This window comes from Alnus glutinosa, chromosome 6 (genome assembly GCF_958979055.1).
Source record: "Alnus glutinosa chromosome 6, dhAlnGlut1.1, whole genome shotgun sequence".
NCBI classification, from domain to species: Eukaryota; Viridiplantae; Streptophyta; class Magnoliopsida; order Fagales; family Betulaceae; genus Alnus; species Alnus glutinosa.
This window is the reverse complement of record NC_084891.1, coordinates 2,436,294-2,455,864: the sequence shown is the minus strand read 5'-3', so window position 1 is coordinate 2,455,864 and position 19,571 is coordinate 2,436,294. Positions and strand designations below refer to the sequence as shown.

The window sequence follows — 19,571 nt, the reverse complement described above, 5'->3', positions numbered from 1 at the left end:
GATTGCCTCCAATGTTTAGTGATATAGAGGAATTGCATGCTTCGCATTCTTGATCATGAAACCTAGAAGCTGGGGTTTTCTTTTTTGGCCAGAGGGAATCCAGTGCTACTGCTTGTGACCGCTAACAATTGAAAGCAAACATCAACAAAATGACTATTATTAAAGGATGATGTGGGTGCTTATGTGAGTATTGATTTTTTAATTTTTTTAAATGGTAAGAAAAGGTAATTGATGTAATATAAAGTAGATTGAGGTTGTAAATTTTTTTGTATGAAAGAGTTGTTAAAAAGCAATTGATGTGATATAAAAAGTGAAAAAAAGTTGTTAAAAAGTAATTAATGTAATATAGAGATTAGAATGTTTAGGAGTAAACTTTTTTCAAAAAGAATAATAATAAAAAAAATAGAGTAGCTTGCCAGACAAATCCAATGATGCCTATTTGACTTTGAGCGGTGATAGGAGTACTATAATTTTCAGAGGATACTGTACTTATCTCCCAAACTATCACTAGTTTGGCAATGTCACTGCCAAATTATCAATTGTTATAATGTGGCTGTTTGATTTTTCAGCCCCTTTCAATCCCCAATTCCGTTAAGATTTTTTTGTTAACTCCTAAAAAGAATGAGCAAAAGTGACTAAAGTTACTACTTACAACAAAAATGTCTGGTATTATTTCTAATAAAAACCTTGAAATGGCTAAATTCCTTTCAAAACCAACCACCATCAAGGCAAACATTCATTACATAAATTCAGTACTTGCGCCTTCATCTCACATATAAGGCTCTCGCAATGCTGTAGGCAGCTCCAGTTCAGGCTCTAACTCATCAAGGCGAGAGAAGTAGCAGTCAACCATGTCTTTTGATACCTCTTCTAAACTAGGAGGATCCCACTGCATATTGGCAATTAAAAAATCAACCAACACAATCAATTTAACTTGAAAAAAGATTTAATGGTTAAAATACAGATTATGGACAAAGAAAGATCATACCTTTGGGGCGAAGTCCTTATCCACCAATTGTGCCCGAACACCCTACAGATATATGAAAAACCGGGTAACATTAGAACGTTTTTTTTTTATTTTTAAAATAAGTAATTCAATCTCAATAAAAAAAAAAAGCACGGAGAGGCGCAACCCTAGTCCATATGAAGCATACAGGAAAAACTTCTAATGAGGAAGAAAAGATTAGGTATAACGTTAGAACGTATGCAATTAGTTTAGCCCAAACCTCGCAAAAGTCATCAGAAACCCGTTTAGAAACTCCATTAAGGGATATCCGATACTCACGAGCAAGACACTGATGAAGAGTTTGAAATCTACCCTCACGTATCTAATTGCAAAGAAGAAAGTCAAGGCATGGTTCAAATTTATCCTGGTCGTAATAAAACAATTTAAATAGAACCCCATATGCATGCAAAGAAGTAACTCACAGATCGTAAAGTAACTTTCAGGCTTATAGGGGAGGTTTCTCTTAGTTTCTTCAGGGCTGCTTTACACCATTCATCATAAGACTCGGCTGCCTCCTTTTCCTGAGCAAATTATTATGAAGAAATAAGCATTACATCAGGATGTAAATTCTAGTATAAATTTAGATAAAGAGTTATTAAATTTTATCTAACAATTGCCCCAACAGAGTGGATATTTCCCAACACCAATTGAATAACATTTAATTCGGAAATTTATTCTGTCTCTTTATGCAAGGAACAATATCTCAAGTCACATAAAATTCAGAATTAGTCTTCCAACTCCTTGCCTGAGACTGACATGCAGCTAATGCAAATTAATGGCTGAATTGTTTATTTGTATTAGCTCTTTTAATCTAGGACTTCAGTTGAACTGGATTTTTTGAAAGCAAAACTTTCCCTATAAGCATCAAAGTAAAAGGACTAAGCATGGAACCCATTTAGCAAATCGAGCATATCAATAAATGAATCACAATGAGTTAAAGATATCAGCTATATATTTTAAAAAGTAGTTCTTTAAACAATTAAACTATTGGTAGTGTTGTAAAGATATTGCTGCAAATGATTAAAACTTAACAAATCCAGCTGATTATTGGGTCACTAATTTACTCTTTGATGCTGGCATGCTGAGATTTTACCAAATCATAAAAGTAATAAGGAACTTAATGCTAATATTGTGGCCCTTGATTTTTTGATGGCAGTGATGGAATTTTGCTTATCACCAAGAGGGAGGGGAGGTGGGGGGGCTAAAGTACCTAAGAGCATATTTACTTCAGACTGTTTAAAGGGATTCATCCTATATTTTACCATAGAACCAAATTTTCTATTTTGAAGCCAAAAGTTATTTTCTTTTTCCCTTCTCAAGTAGAAAAACAAAAAAGAAAAGGAAAGCAACAAATACAGTTGACTATAGAACAGTCAATTATTTTAGCAAGCATCACAAAGACAGGAGTAACCACCAGAAAGCTACTGGAAATCGTGATATGTACTTTCAAAGTACCAAAAATTAATAAAAATAAGGAGAAACTTCACTTAACCCTTCTGAACTTTCATCATTTTTGCAATCTTTCCCCTCCCCCAAGTTCAAAAATTCTCAATTTAGTGTATCCGACTTTCAATTATTTGCAATTCCACCCCTCCGTTAAGATTTTCTATTAAATCCTAATGGAGGATGTGAAAATCACCAAAATACGCTCATTTTTCCCCCTATAAAATGGGAGTGGTTTGGTAATTTGAATTTTATAAAGTTTATAGGGATATAAGGGTCATTTTACCCTTTGCCTGTTTGATTTAACCCCAAACCCGAACGGGGGGGTGAGATTGCAAAAAATTGAAAGTTGGATACACCAAATTGTGAGTTTTTGAACTTTGGGGGAAAGATTGCAAAAATGATGGAAGTTTAGGGAGGATTAAATGAAGTTTCCCCTAAAAATAAACTCGACATTCTTTCCAACAAAAAATAAAGAAATCTTCTTTTCATTTTTACAGAAACTCTAGAAAATTGACAGAAAAAAGAGAAAAACTAATGTTCATTACAATAGTAGTCAACCATCAACTAGTTTTGCTGGGCCTTTATCTGACAAGGTTGGATTAAGCACTCTCCATTATCCAACCCAAACAAGTACACAGTAAAGAAATATAATTTCATGCTTACCAATGCATCTATAATTTCCTCAACTGTATCACGGCTGAAACATCTATCAATGGTGTCAATCCTGAGTCAACATCAAAATGAGCAAGTAAATTATGTCAGAGACACACAGAACAGTGCTGCTGCATACACTTCTGCAGTATACTATCAAATAATAAATCCAGTGATTCCAGGAATTCCGGAATCACAAGAATACGAATGAATGTCTACAAAAATGGCCATTACCATCAATTGATTATTTTGACCTTCAGACCAACAATATGGAAAGTCAAGATTTCATACTCGTTATAGAGGCAGAGGGGAGTTCTACACAAAAAGAGAGCCATGTTTTCCTTGGGGGATAGCAATCTTGAAACATAGAGGCGCACTTTTTCCTTCATTCTCATGCATGACTCATTGAATTAGGAGTCCAGTGTAACGGAAAGTAAACAAAATCAATCTGAGTCATTGGATATCAATTGCAAAAAAGCAAGGTGATTGACAATATTCTTATACCAAAAAACTAGTTTTCAATTTCGTCCCAGAAAAATTTGAAAAAGTGGTAATGTTGTCCTTCCATTCATCTATGTGAAAGCTGCATCAAATTATAACCTTATCATCAGTCTTCTATTAGTCACACATACAATTCGATTCATGATTGATGGACAGAAGGACTGCATCGCTACCTTTTAAATTTTTCAGGCATGAAATTGGAACTTTTAAAATTTGAGGGACGAAAATCAATCATGTGCCTAATTTCAGGGACCAGTACTTTTGCCGTTTCTCAAAATGAAACCATGCAAATTAGGTTTCTCCAGCTGCTTATAAAGCATGACAAATAGATGTATAAAGCACTTATTCACACTGCCAGTATATCATAGATAAATAGATATGGGTTGATACATCCTCATGCATTGTAGTTTCAGCTGAAAATGAAATCATCGATGAGCATAGCCTAAAATTTCCAGCCTTTTATACGAACTTATTTATATCCATAGAAACTACAAATTTAGTAATATGATGGGCAAGAAAAATGATAAAAATCCTGCAGAACGAAGATTTTTTTGACAGAGCATTACTTGCGAAGAACACTCCCCCTTTCTGGATAGACAAGATCACCATATTGCGCAAGGGATGCTTGTATAACAGAAGGATCATCTGTGATCAATTTCCCAAGGCGTTCTTCAATCGAAGCAAGTCTCTGAAGGAAAGAACTGATTAATAACAGCTATCCATAATGATAAACCCCAAAACACAAAAACAGAAAGAAAGAAGGAAAAGAAGTGAAAACAAACCGCATTTAGTGAATAGTGAGTAGCAAGGCCACAAGCAATCATTTCTACACCATTAAGCTTGTCTCCAGTAAGGGCTAAGTATTCCCCTGCAAAGAAAAAAGAATCCAACATTTTGCAAATAAATTTTGGGGTTTACTTGAGAAACAGTCAAATACTGGATCCTAGTGATTGAATAGTTTACAAAAACCATGGGGATCCAAATAATCTCATTGCGCTTATGTTTTACTTGGAAATATTGCATATTGCAAACTGAGAAAAATATACTTCACCCAAATAGCCAGGTAGACGAGAAAGATAAAAGGAAGCCCCTGCATCGGGATGGAAACCCATTTGAGTCTCTGGATGAGAAAAAACCTGCAATTTAGGTTAGAAACTGTTAATCTATGCATCTACTTCACCAACACATGGTGATTATACAGCTGTAAATAAAGCAGGCCAGAAAGAAAGAGTTCAGAAAAAATGCTACACAAATTGATCTTTGCTTCTAGAGGTCAAATCAAAGAGTGGATCTAGAGATCTATATTTCTGTTAATTAGATATTCTACAGGCCAAGAGAAATTACAAAATGATCCTCATCACCCGGAAAAACCGAGCATATTTATTCTGTCTGGAAGCCCTAGCAGAACAGAAAAAAACATTATCATGCAATCAAGAATATGGCCTTTTCATCTCATCCAAAGGTTAAGGACGTATACTTGCATTATTGGTCAAGATTATAGCATAAAATCGAATAAAGTGCTTCACTTATTGGAACTTTTTACATTTCATATAAAACAGGAGGCTATTGATAACTCAAACAACAATCTAGTAGTAATGATTAGATTCAGTAGGGCATAGCAGCAGTTACATACAGTTTTATCAGTTACCAAACGGAACATTCCTGGAAGCGAAATTCCAGCCCCACCTCCCATAGTGATACCATCCAAGATAGCCACCTGTATAGATGTAGATTAAATGATCATCAAGGGTCCCATCTAAACAGTGATAAAGAAGGACACAGGGGGGCGGGAGGGGGGAACCACTTATTCTAAGCAAAGAAAACAAGTGAACTACAAGCATGCTACAACTCATCGTGTGATTATAAAAAGAAAAAAACTGCTATCACACAAACATCAAATGCAAGATACCATAGTCAATACCACCCAGATCCTAACAAGAAAACAAATTGGCAACAAAGATTACTTTAATTGGTTATAGAGGAGAGAACCGATACACACAGCACTAGCCCATGCTTTTCATATACCCACACTATACAAGATATATCAAAAGATGTTAGTTATGTATTTACATAAGATCAACCTTATCAAAGGCTGAGTAAGCATCTAGCCTGGACTAAGTGCTTCTTTGATACTTTAGATTTGGGCTCACCCTCACTACTCTATTGGATACTTTACCAACATTTTTCAGGAATGAATAATATCTTCAATGGTTAACACATACTATAAATTTACTCATGAATGGAGAAAGAACAAATTATTGTTCTATATCTTCATTAATATTGTAGGGGCGAGTAAGACAAAACATGATCTATATTCTTAATATTTTCACAAACATTTAAGAATGTCTGAAACATGGCCACTTCCCAAAGGTAATAACATATATCTTGGATAAGATGGTTCATTCACCAAAATTTTCTGACGTCTCAAATTTAAAACGGTTGAATACTCACATGTGGCTTCAAATATGTCCCTTGAAGATATACAAACTTATATAATGTCTCAAAAAACTTTTTACACTCCTCAACATTCCCTGCACATTATCAAAATAGCTAGAAAGGTATTAACAACAAAACCTACTCGATTCGTATAACAACTGATTCCCAACCAAAAGCAAAGTGCATTGAGAAATTTAAAATTACAAAATAGGAAATAGGACACTAGTTACACCTTATGTATAGCCATTGATACTTGTAACATTTTCATCAAAAATCAAAGTCCAATTATGGCAAGAATAGCATGAATTCCATTTTGTGTAAATTGATTCAGAATTCCAATGTTGATTTTGTTCTATAATCCATCTGACCAGCCTGGTCCAAATGAGCATAACCTCTCCACTGATTTGCTTAGTGCAAATACCCAAGACATGATAATATTTATTTAATCGATCTTAGATAATAATTACAAAATCAAAAGGCCGCTCAATATAAAAATCTATAAATTCTTTTTCTGTGGTGAATAAGTAATTTGTAGCTGAGAACAATCTGTAAGATTCGATATAAACATTTTAGCCTGATCACTGAGTTCCAATCCTTAATAGCAGTCTGATTTAGTCATTATTAAAGTCTGTAACATAATACTGACCTTGTTACACAATGGACCATATATAAAGAAAATTAGTCAGATATGCAGATCAGAAACAATGATATTACTCGTTAAGCTCTTCAGTACTTTGGACACCTAAACAAGTTCACACCCACAACCAAAGAAAACCCCATAAAGGTGGAATTCCCTAAATCAGCAGTTATGAAAAATCAAACTAGGTCGTATAAGTGCTAAAAAAAAGGAAATGAAATTATCTGTTTTTTTTTTGTTCCGAAAACCATAGTTAGAATGGCTATATTACATAAAACCAATCACTTTCAAGTTGATGCATGCAACAAAGAAGTATGGAGTTAACTCTAATCATAGAAAAAAATAAAAATAAAAAAATTATGCAACGCACCTTCATTGATTAAATGATAAAATCAAACTAGGTCTTACAAGTGCTACAAAAAAGGGAATGAAATTATCTGGTTTTTTTTTTTTGGGTTCCGAAAACCATAGTTAGAATGGCTTTCAAGTTGATACCTGGAACAGAGAAGTATGGAGTTGAACCTAATCATTCAAAGAAATTAAAAAAGATCGGAAGGCAACGCACCTTCATTGATTAAATGATAAAGGGTAACAACATCTGCACCAGAACAGAAAGCTCTGCCACTACCCTTCAAAAAATTTAAGATAGCAGCTCAGCCACCAAGGATGACCAAATTTGAAGCAGAAAGGCATGTTTGAGAAGCACTTCCACTAATGAAGTAAGTAAATTAGATGCAGAAAATAGGTTTTGAAGCTCATCTCTACTAACGGTTTCAATAAAATTATTCTAAAAATGCCCATCTCTAGAAACATCCTTACTTCATGCATTTTCTGCTGTCTACATTATCAAAGTAATCTCTTCTTTCTCTTTTGTTTTTGTTTGATAGCAATAGTTCAAAAAACCAGAACCCTTACTTCCCTCATGCATTTTCTGCTGTCATAAGATAACACTGGCCATTCTCAGAAACAACATTGGTAATTCTCAACTAAGTCAGCAAATTCCAAAGTCACGTTATTTAAAATGAAATCAAGCATGCCCAAATAGATATGAAGAATAAGATGTTGTGTGGGCGACCGAAAACAATGTAATACCTTCATCAAGACAAAGCCAATATCTGGATTTTCTTCCCATGATTCGTACAATCTCTTAAGCCGAGCCGCCTATAAAAGAAAAACAACTCCAGTTCACAATATCACCAAATGGGCATGGACTGAACAAACAGCTAGAAGGAGAAAGTGATGGGAAACGGAGGAAATGTAACACAAAAAAGAAAAAAGAAAAAAAGAAGAAGAAGACCATTGAAGTAGTGAGAGCATTAAGAGCAGAAGGTCTGTTGATAATGGCAGCTCTTGACTTAGCTCTTCCTTCAACTAAAACCTGAAATTTGACCCAAATTAGGAACCTTTGAGATTAAAAAAACAAGACCAACAAATGGGGTTTCATCTTAGAAACAAAATGAACAAATTTTATAGAGAATGAGAGAGCATAGGCATATATAAATCTCTGAAACTAACTTATTTTCAGCACAAACATACATATATACACATATACAAGCATATATATGTAACTAAAGAAAAGGTAAGAATGAGAGACTGACCTGGTCTTGAAGATCATCGTTTTGAGTGTAGTTTGGTTGAGCAGAAAAGTCTCTCTGCTGTGAGAGAGAGAGAAAGCTCACTCTCTGAAATGAGCCCCTACTCAAACCAACCAAAGCTTTCACACTCCGCATCTTCCACTCTCTCTCTCGCCCTCGCTCTCTCTCTCTGTGTGCTGAGAACCCTGTGACTTTGGGTTGGAGATGGTGGGTATTCTGTTTCTCTGTAGGGCTTCCAAAAGGGTCGGGCTTTTGGCGTGGGCTTGAGAAATTACATTAGAGATGTTTCGGTAGACATTTTTTTTTTTCAAATTGAGTCGATAAATTCCTCCAACTTTTTTTTTTAAATAATCCAACGTTTTAAATTGATGTGATTTTTACATGTATTTTTAATAAAATAAAAAATTATATGTTTTAAAGAAAAAATTATATGAAATAATTTTCTCTTGAAAAAAATTTTAAGGAGAAGATTACAAATTTGTTTCTAGTAATGACTGATTTGAGTGGTATTTTTTGGTGTCGAATAAAACTTTATTAATCATAAAAGGGCACAAAATATTGTTGATTAAAACAAAACACTATTGATATCCTTTTGATATGTTATGCCCACAAGCAATTCAACTGTAGATTAGGCTACTGTTTTGGGCATCATCATCATTCAGCTATTCTTACAACACTGTTAGAGCAACACATCCCACGTACTAATGTACTAGATATATTTCGACTCTGTTGGCCTTGCGACTTTGTAGGTCAAAAGTACATTTTTAAACAAAATTGTAGAAAATATCACTCTGAGAGTGCATTTTTAAAAAGTGACCGTTTGAACTCGGAGTATTTTTAAAAAAAATGCATGATTTTAAAGACCAAACCAAGATTTTACCAAATGTTTAAATGTATTTTGAGTGGCAGGTCCCGTCGAATTGAAACCCGGAACCATATAGTACTTTGATCTCAACTTTTCCAGAATATTTGTTGTACTTTGATGAAAAGGAAAGAGCATTGGAGTGGAGGAGAGACTTCAAGTACTAATGGGTGTTGTTGATAAATTGTGCTCAGTGAGCGACCAATATCTTTTATTGTTGCACGCTTGGAGAAGACGACCTACTAGTTCATAAAGTTTTTGTAAGATACAGAACAGGAGAAAATATATTTAATTTAACGAGTGAAATCATGTTTGGTAACGTACAGCAGTAGTAGTAAGTCTCTCTAGTTTGCCATGGCAATGGAAAGAAGATTTTCTATGTATGTAAAAAATGTTAGAAATAATCAACATATTATTTAATCTAACATGCGCAGCGGAAAACGAATAAACAGGATTCAGGCTTACCTCTAGCCATGTTTGCTCAAGCGTCTCCACGATCCATCTGAAGAACAAGAAGAGGTTATTTGAAGGATCTTCTAACCTATGCCTATGACTGTATTGCCGTACTGATGGTGTACACAGGCTGTTTATTTATAGGTTAGGTCAGGGACCCTCAAATATGGTAAGTACCGTATTGTTCCTCCCATCAAGGAAACAATATTATTAATTGATTTTAAATCAATTAAACGATTCCATTACGGTAATCTAAATTAATTAAATTACCTAACCGTAATACCGTATATTATATTTATAATAAATATAATGAACACTGTATATGTGGCATATAGGCCATATATGGAGACAATATCTAACATTCTCCCACTTGGCCTTTATGACACATGACTTTATGGTATTAGGTTCCTTAGTTTGGCCAATCACTTATGGAATCCTTCCACTCAGATAAGAAATGTTTCACACGAATCATGGCGGTAAAACCATTATAAAATTAGGTCGTCCCTTCCATGTATCACGATGTAAAACACTCCTTACATGAGTACCTTATGGATAATAAAGCTTTATGAATGAACTTCCTATAAGTCATTCGGGTCCAACTTTATTTATCCTCATGGATAAAATAACAAAATGTGCACAAAAATTATTTATTACAATAACTTTATGTCTATAGACCAAAAAGAGACAAACCAAGCGAAAATGAATTAATGAGTCTCATATATTCCGCATGACTTTATTCTTTCTTTACCGGTAAACTTTAAGTCATGGGATCCGCAATCATTAATTCAGCACTTATATGCTCAATAGACCCTTTATGTCTCTTAATGTTATATCTCGTACTGAGATACTTGATGTCGATTTACTTCTGCTTCTACTCTTTATTCTTATAAAGAAGATTATAGTAGAATTATCGCAGAGTATCTTTATGGTCTAACTGTAAAAATCGACAAGATTGAGACTTTCAACAAATGTCTCAACCATCATGCCTGTGTACTAAATTCATAGCACGCTAGACTTTTAGCTTTCTTGGTAGACGTAGCAACTATAGTCTGCATACTGCATCTCTAGGATATATCCTTCAATAAAAAGATATATACCCTAAAGTAGACTTTCTACTATCTACACAATCAGCAAAACTCAAATCTGAACAACTAACCACTTTCAAATGGAAAGTGTATCCTTAGGTTAAGTTGTACTTCTTGGTTCCTTGCATATACCGCAAGACTTTATTTGCAGCACTTTATTGACTCAATATACTTATTGTCAGTCATATGGTTATGTATAATGCAGACTTTTAAAACTTTTCATCTGCCCTTATTCCAATACCTTTGGGACATTAATCTTTATTTAATTGGTCCCTCTTAATTGCTACTGAAGGTACATAATCCTTCATTCTAAATTTTCCCAAAACTTTTTCAATGTAGGCCTTCCGAGACAATGTTAATATTCTTTATGTCTCTGTGAATCTCTATGTCAAAAGACATAAGAGGTTTCACCTAAATCCTTCATTTCAAAGTTTTGTGAACTTTATGTAGCAAACCTAAATCATCACTTGCAAATATAGGACTAGAAAGATTATTGTACTCCCACTGACCTTAAGGTATATATACTAATCAAGGTTTTCAATTACCTTGTAAAAGTATATCACCGATGAGAGATCTATCATAGCCCATAAATAGAATTCTTTAATTTGCAAGCTTTCTGACTGTTATTTATAAAACCTTTTGATTGTTTCATGTAAACCTCATCTTTAAGATCCTCATTTAGAAAAGTTGTTTTCGCATCCATTTGATGTAGCTCTGGATCAAAATGAGCTACTAATGCTATGATTATCTTGATGAACCATTTTTATACATTGGAAAGAATGTTTCACGATAATCAATGCCTTCCTTATGAGTAAAACCATTGGCTACGAGTCTAGCTCGACCCTTCAGCCATGGACTTAACTCTCACTTTATGGCACTGAATCTCAATGTGGAGTTTTCTCCACTCATAGCATGTGAAAACAAATTTGGATCATCTTTATGTCCAATGTCAACATCAGACTCTGGGAGATATACAACATGATCACTAAGAATTGTTGATCTATTTATTCTATAGGATTTTCTTAATTCTACTTCCTCTGCATTTTGCAATGGGAGAATAGACTTTTGAACCTGTTTTGTATGAGTTGGTTGTTCTAGAAATGATTGTGGCTCAGGATAATCAATCTGATTTTTCCTGAATTTAATCATTCATCCTCTATGAGGAGGAGACTTAGCCAACTCTAGTGCTTCCTCAATTTCAATTTGTGTGAATGAGCACTCCCACTAGGTTCTGCATCCTCTAGAAATTTTACAATCAACAACTCTAGGCTTATATGAAGGACAATAAAACATTAAAACCCTTTAAAGTTTACTAGATAGCTTATAAAAGATCCACTGGTTGTCCTTGAATCTAATTTCCTAAGGCGAGGATTATAAATCCTCTCTTTAGCAAGGCAACCCCATATGTGTGAATAATTTAAACGAAGCTTCCATCTATTTCATGCTTTAAAAGGTGTCTTATGGACAACCTTAGATGGAATCCTGTTTAACATATACACAACGGTCTTCAAAGCTTTACTCTATAAGGGTAATAACAGATTAGTATTACTAATCATTTCCTTTTGTGTGTACCTACCTTAATACTCTATGCCTACATTAGATCTTCTGATCTTCATATTGTTTCTCTTCTTCTTCCTTATAGGTATTGAAAGCATTCAATACCTCAGCTTTAATATTTAGAAGATAGAGATACATAAACTTTATATGGTCATCACTAAAAGAGATAAAAAATATCTCTGACCATTTAGGCAGTGAGTATGAAAAGGTCAACACCTTTCAATGTACATGATCTCAAGAATCTCAAAATGCTATCTTCGGCACCTCTAGTGGTCTTGTTGGTATGCTTTCCCTTATGCAGCCCACACAAGAACCAAAGTCAGTAAATTACCGACTTTTATTTACTGTATGGAGATATATTTCTCAAAGACTCTACTTTATGTCAACATCACTATGCAGAATTAAACAAATAATTTTGTTTCAAAAATTGGGACGTAGGTCAATTTTAAATAGACTTTAAATAAACCCCAACCAATATTCCACCAAAAAATAAGAAAAATTTCAAATTTAAAATAAAATTGAAATTTTTTAATAAGCCAAACTAGAAAATAGATTTCAAAAAGATTATGGAATATAAATCATTTTTGAGGTCAAAATTATAACTAAATTTTAAAATTAACCTATAGATCCCAACAAGCTCAAATTATAAACACGTGTTATCCATTTTAAAAAAGGACTCTGCATTTGTGTTGACAATGTGGATTGTTAAACCATAATTAATCCACAATATATTTGATTGAGTCACTAAAAGAGATTCACGACATACTAGATGTATGAGATTATCTTTATTTTAAGTCATTTCTTATACTTCATACAATCTTTCTTTATATGCCCTTAATTTTTCTTATTGCATGAGAAATAAGTATCTTGATTGCCATAATACTTTATTGGCACTTTATTCTCATGCTTTAAGTGTTGGACATGATTGCATTTATTGGTCCTTCCCTTGACATGAGTAATCATGTGAACACTTTATAAATTCTCTCATATCCTTGAACACACATGGTTAGAAGTTTATTTACTAACCATTTATTCTTACGTGTGTTACAAGATAAAATTATACACTTAGAAGAGAGAATTCAAAATTGAAATAGACCAAACTACAATATCCTTCATTCCCATAATGGAATTAGAAACACTCAAATGAAAAGGCATATTAATCCTTTTCCAGTCAGAAAAATATTACCATAATGTATTGGAATATAAAAGTACCAAAGTAGAGTAATATGAACAGCTGCAATAACCAAGAAAATAAATACTTTAATGCTATGAATTAACCTTATTTTAAATTAGCCAATGCCAATTTAAATAGTAAATTTCAACCTACCTGTGGGCAAAGGTTGCATCACGCATGAAATTTACTCTTTATTAATAAGACTAAAGCAAATTTAAATATTAATAAATAAAACTCTTCGTACCTTTGGGCAACCGAGAGAAATTTTACTTTTAATACTAAATTTGTTATCTTATTCTAATTAAGTCATAAAGCTAAAAACTTCCCTTTGGGGATAAGTAATTAAATTTATGAATTAACTACAAGACAATGTCAAATTTATTTTAAATTAGCCAATGCCAATTTAAATAGTAAATTTCAACCTACCTTTGGGCAAAGGTTGCATCACGCATGAAATTTACTCTTTATTAATAAGACTAAAGCAAATTTAAATATTAATAAATAAAATTCTTCGTACCTTTGGGCAACCGAGAGAAATTTTACTTTTAATACTAAATTTGTTATCTTATTCTAATTAAGTCATAAAAATAAAAACTTCTCTTTGGGGATAAGTAATTAAATTTATGAATTAATTACAAGACGATGTTAATTTTTCTATATGAAGTTCATGTGTATGATCCTTATGCAATTATTACAAAATTAGGATGTTTTGGCTCTCCCAAAATCATAATAATCACGCTGTAATTCATGAACATCTAATAAATCTTTATGAGGTTCATGCGTGTAATCCTGATGTAATTATCATACAAAAATGGGATGCTTTGGCTCTCCCATAATTATTATGATAATTACGTGTGTGTAATCTTGATGCAATTATTATTCAAAAATTGGGATGCTTTGGCTCTCCCAAAATCATAATAATAATTGCGACTTCATTAACATCTAACAACTTTATAGATGCCCTCTCAATAGCCCCAGGAATATAACAAACCAATACCTAAATGGGGTAAACAGCATTTTCCAAGGTGCAAGCAGATGAGCTCCCAGGAAAGTGAGGGGGGTCACACCGGACACACTTAAATCCCAAGACTTTCCTTGCCAGAACTTTCCCCGACATTGCATTCTTAGATATTACTGTAAACACACCAGTATATATGGTATTGTTGACTATTCTTAAGTCTAGGCATCAAACATTTAAATATAACAATATAAATTCAACAACTAAAATATATTCCTCAATATATGTATTAAAGAACCAATAATCTTAAAATACAACACTGTAAATAATAAGTGGAATAAAACTGCAATATGAGGACATAATAAAAATATGGCTCAATGGTTTAGTAGGTGGCCAAGGCTCTTTACACTTGGTGAACCCAAGTTCTAAACACCATAAGGCCTAAATTCCCCTTTTTAAAAAAGGACTTGATGGGTTGTTGCAATGGGCTAGTGGATCTCTTTATAGGGCTGGGTCAAACCCACTTAAATGGGCTCCCTCTTTTTTTTTTTTTTTTTTTTTTTGAATAGGGCCTCTTGGGCTGACCCAATGGGTTAGCACTTGGATTGGGCTGACCCGAATGGGTCAGTTCCTTGATCGGGCTGACCCGAATGGGTCAACCCGCTTGATATCGGGTTAGACTCATGGGTTTTAAATCCAACCCGATCCCCTATCCGACCCGACCCTCATTTCCTTATGGGCCGAAACCCTAACCCGATTCACAACCCGACCCGTCATATTCTATATGGGTTGAAAACCCTTAAATCTGAAAAAGAAACCTAGCTGCCACCCTCCTCCACCCCTGCCGCCGCCACCCAATGCCGCCCCTTATGCGGCGGCCAAGAGAGGCCGCCGCTCTGACGACCACGGCGACCCTTGTGGGTCGCCGTGTATTGGAGAAGCAGCGGCCAAAAGGCCGCTGCTTGGGAAAGACGGTGACCCTTGGGTCGCCGTCTACTGTAGAGGAAACGGCCCTAAAGGGCCGTTTGCAAGACGGCTATGGCGACCCACAAAGGTCGTCGTCTACTTGTGTAGGGGCCGCTGTTTAGACGACGGACGGCGACCCTTGTGGGTCGCCGTTCACCAAGGCAGCAGCCCTTTTGGGCTACTACTATCGTAACAGGCGGCACTTTTGGACCGCCAGTTACGGCGCAGGAAAAGGTCGCCAGAAGCGCCCTCCGCGTGGCCTCGAATTGCAGCAGCCTACCCGCACCACCACCCAGCCTCCTTCCTGCCGTGTATCCTCATGCGGCGGCCACGGGAGGCCGCCGCTCAGCAGGCCATGGCGACCCATAGGGGTCGCCGGTTGCCCAGAACCCAGGCGGCTCGTAAGAGCCGCCGTTGCTGTCAAGGGTGGCCCGTAAGGGCCGCCTGTGATAGTGACGGGATTGAGGCCGCAGGAGCATCTCCTCTATATGCGGCAATGATGCGGCTAACGGCCGGCGGCTATGCAGAAAGTTTCACGGTAGACTCGTGATTTTCACTGTAAACCCCATGATTTTCACAAAAGGTTTTTACGGTTTCTTTCTCTCTGTTGGGTTTCTTGAGCATACAAGGGCAAAATTGTAAATTTGACATACCCATATCAAAGTTCATGGCTTTCACATTAAACAGAATAATGATAATCAAAATACCCATATCAAAAACTTTCATGCTGTTTAATCTGAACAGTAAACACAATAAAATTATGTTCACAAAAAATTTATTGGGTTCAATAATTATAACGCATAGTAAAACTTAACGCTAAGCAAAATAGCATAGAGGTGGCTCTGATACCACATGTTAGAAATAATCAGCATATTATTTAATCTAACATGCGCAGCGGAAAACGAATAAACAGGATTCAGGCTTACCTCTAGCCATGTTTGCTCAAGCGTCTCCACGATCCATCTGAAGAACAAGAAGAGGTTATTTGAAGGATCTTCTAACCTATGCCTATGACTGTATTGCCGTACTGATGGTGTACACAGGCTGTTTATTTATAGGCTAGGTCAGGGACCCTCAAATATGGTAAGTACCGTATTGTTCCTCCCATCAAGGAAACAATATTATTAATTGATTTTAAATCAATTAAACGATTCCATTACGGTAATCTAAATTAATTAAATTACCTAACCGTAATACCGTATATTATATTTATAATAAATATAATGAACACTGTATATGTGGCATATAGGCCATATATGGAGACAATATCTAACAAAAAAATCATCATGAGGAACACGGGAGTGGCATTTTTTTTCTTTCTTTCTTCTTCTTGTGCATTCAAAGATAAGGACACTTGAAACTGCAAGATGGCATGATTTCATTTCAGTTAGGTGTTAATGGCCAAACCTAGGGATCTCTCTCTCTCTCTCTAATTTTTTTTTTTTTTTTTGGGCTACCAAGTTCCATAACTACTCCCTGCATATTAGATAATTGGTTCTAAGTTCTACAAACAATATTCCTTGTGTGCTTAGTCTTATATTAGAGCATTTTTAGCAGTCTCACCAAAATTTAACTATTTTGGTAAGTCAATTTGATGAAAACACTAAAAAATCACTCTCAGCAAACTCACTATTTTAACCAAAAAGTTTCACTCACTAATTTTGATGAGTAATATTCACTCACCAACTCTCTCACCAATTTTGTTTTTCCTTTCTCTCTCACATGATCATCACTTCTTTTTTTTTTTCTCTCATTTTCTTCTCCCATCTCCCATCTCTCTTATACGATGATGTCCTTATTTCATGGACGATATAAACTTTGTGGTTCTTTTATTTATATTTTCTTTATTTTTTTTCTTAAATTTGGTTGAGAAGCAAATAAAAACTTTTACGAATTTCTTAGCAATGATCCAATTTCAAGATAAATGTGTATGCTAGCTTATTGTACAAAAAGATTAAATAGAAAAAGAATAAAAAAATATGAAAAAATATTATTTAAATGGAATAGTGATAGTGAATAGTTAAAATTGCGAGGCTGCTGTGAGTATTTTAAAAAAATGGCTCACCAAAATAGAGAAAAATAGTGTTTAGCTAATTTGGTGAGTAAAATTTAATGAAATTACTAGGAATACTCTTAGATAGTCAGACAGATTTTTGAAATGTATACAACAATCATCAACACATAACATTATTACAATGACAACATTATCACTTATTGTTCGCTACCTCATTGCAAAAACTTTACTCTAGAAAAGCATGGAAAGTGACATCAAAGTCTCTGTTGGGTCAGAATTGAACTGAAATGAATACTTATAACTTGATTTAAAATCATATTTTTTGTCTACGAAATTACAATCCTAAACGCACTTGAATTCACCTCACTTTTAAGATAAAGGGGAGACCAAAGTTATAGCACTACTCTTATAATTGGCCTCTTCCACATCAGACTGGGGGAATAACCGATTACCGAAAATGTTGGGGTTACAGAGTATCCTTCCTCCAAACTGTTGTTGAAGGAGAAAATTCCTATAATTACATAATTGTAAGGGAATTAGAAAACTTTAGAAATAATTGAACAAGAAAAAAAAAAAGAAATTCGTAGGTAGTCATAACTTTTACACAATTTTAATAATTTTTTTTTTTTTTAAGATCAACTATTAAATATTTAGAGCCCACATATAGGAAAACAAATTCAATGGTTAATCATAAAAAAAAAAAAAAAAAAAAAAGGTAGTTAGAATTGTGCAAAAATTGTGCAAAAAATATTACTTTGAGAATAAACAAATCAAAGAAAAAGGAAATATGACAGCAAAACACAACATTGCTCAAAAAATACGAAACAACTTTACAAATTAAACCACCTTTTTTTTTTTCCTTATAAATGCATACTGACAGTAGAGATAGAAGAGACAATAGCTTCTTTTTCTTATTTATTTATTTTTATTTTTTCAATTGAATCCATACAAGGCAAAATTGTCCTTTCGAGACGAAAAACAAAAATCACGAGGAAACTGATTGAAACAACGTCATGTGATTTCTACTTATCACGAGTTATCCAGAGCCTCCCATCTTTAACGGTCAGGCACATTGTGAAAGTGTAAAACAATGGCCATTTCTTCATCTGATCCGCTTCTTCTGCTTATCAGAGCCATTACTAAATCAGATTTGCTTATGATTTTCTTCCCCTACATCAGGATATGGGTACTACTGCTAAGTTTACAAACTCTCTTGCTTATTGTTTTGTACTTGTTGTTTTGTGATTGTTTAGTTCTTCTGGAATCATTGATAAAATTACTGTCTTTTTTGTTTGGGCTTTGTTGAGGTGCCCACTCCTTTATAGTTGTACGATCTCCTGTAACCCTTTTATCAAATTTAAAAAATAAAAAATAAAAACTTCCCTCTATGAGTAAGATTTTAGCTATTTAAAATGTTATTATTATTATTATTTTTCTTTTCTATTTTGCATTCTCATTTTTCAATAAAAATTTCAACAAATTATCTATTCCACTATTTATCTTCTTTAAATATATATATATTTTTTAACCCCATCGTTTTATTATTTATTTGTCATATTATCCGACGAAGTCTATGCTTCCCAAATCCAACGGATCCTATCTTGGAAAGGCTAGATACGATAATGTTTATTTATCCCTGTAGATAACATAAGAACATCAGCTATATTTGCGATATCAAGCAATGAAAATTGCAAAAATTAAGAAACAGCACATATTATATCAACAATATCAAAATTGAATAATCACATTTATGAAAATCACAGATAGGTCAATTCCTCTTCTAAAAATTGAATTAGCGAAGCATAAATTAAAAAGAAAAATGAAAGACAAAACTCAAAAGTTGTGAAAGATTATGACCCTAATTAATGATCTAAAAATTACAAAATACAAGTAATATACAATTATAAAAAAAATTAAAAATACCAAACGGCTTTACAAACTAAGCTACATTTGCTTTCTTAATAATGCATACAAAAACAAGAGCCTTTTTTTTTTTTTTTTTTTTCATTTAAATCGTTAGATCCAGAAGGGCAAAACTGTCCTTTCAATTTGTAAAACAAAAATCAAGATATCATAGGAGGTGACACGTGTGCTTTGTTTGGTTTAGAAAGATCATCCAAGGAGACATTTTGACGGGCCATCGTTTAAACAACTCGATACGCTGACTGAAACGACGTCGTGTATAAGAGCCCCAATCGCCCTTTTTCAAAACGTTGCGGGCATTTTTCTC

The 19,571-nt window shown here is 34.2% G+C and overlaps 1 protein-coding gene across 2 annotated transcripts; it reads right to left on the bottom strand.

The window, feature by feature from the left end:
- Positions 1–648: 648 nt before the first annotated feature.
- LOC133871805 (small ribosomal subunit protein mS47) lies at positions 649–8,534 on the bottom strand. 2 transcript variants are annotated; one of them, XM_062309227.1, is made up of 14 exons: positions 8,276–8,533; positions 7,975–8,055; positions 7,770–7,838; positions 7,243–7,306; positions 6,056–6,135; positions 5,238–5,321; positions 4,656–4,740; positions 4,387–4,472; positions 4,171–4,292; positions 3,116–3,176; positions 1,429–1,527; positions 1,227–1,328; positions 989–1,030; positions 649–889 (listed from the first exon to the last, which is right to left on the bottom strand). In XM_062309227.1, exons 1-14 carry the CDS (start codon positions 8,405–8,407, stop codon positions 770–772), a joined length of 1,227 nt encoding a protein of 408 aa, XP_062165211.1. In that variant the 5' UTR covers positions 8,408–8,533; the 3' UTR covers positions 649–769. The 2 variants fall into 2 exon arrangements, with proteins under 2 accessions (XP_062165211.1, XP_062165212.1); XM_062309228.1 differs by lacking the exons at positions 6,056–6,135; positions 7,243–7,306 and having other exon boundaries at positions 8,276–8,534.
- Positions 8,535–19,571: the final 11,037 nt, after the last annotated feature.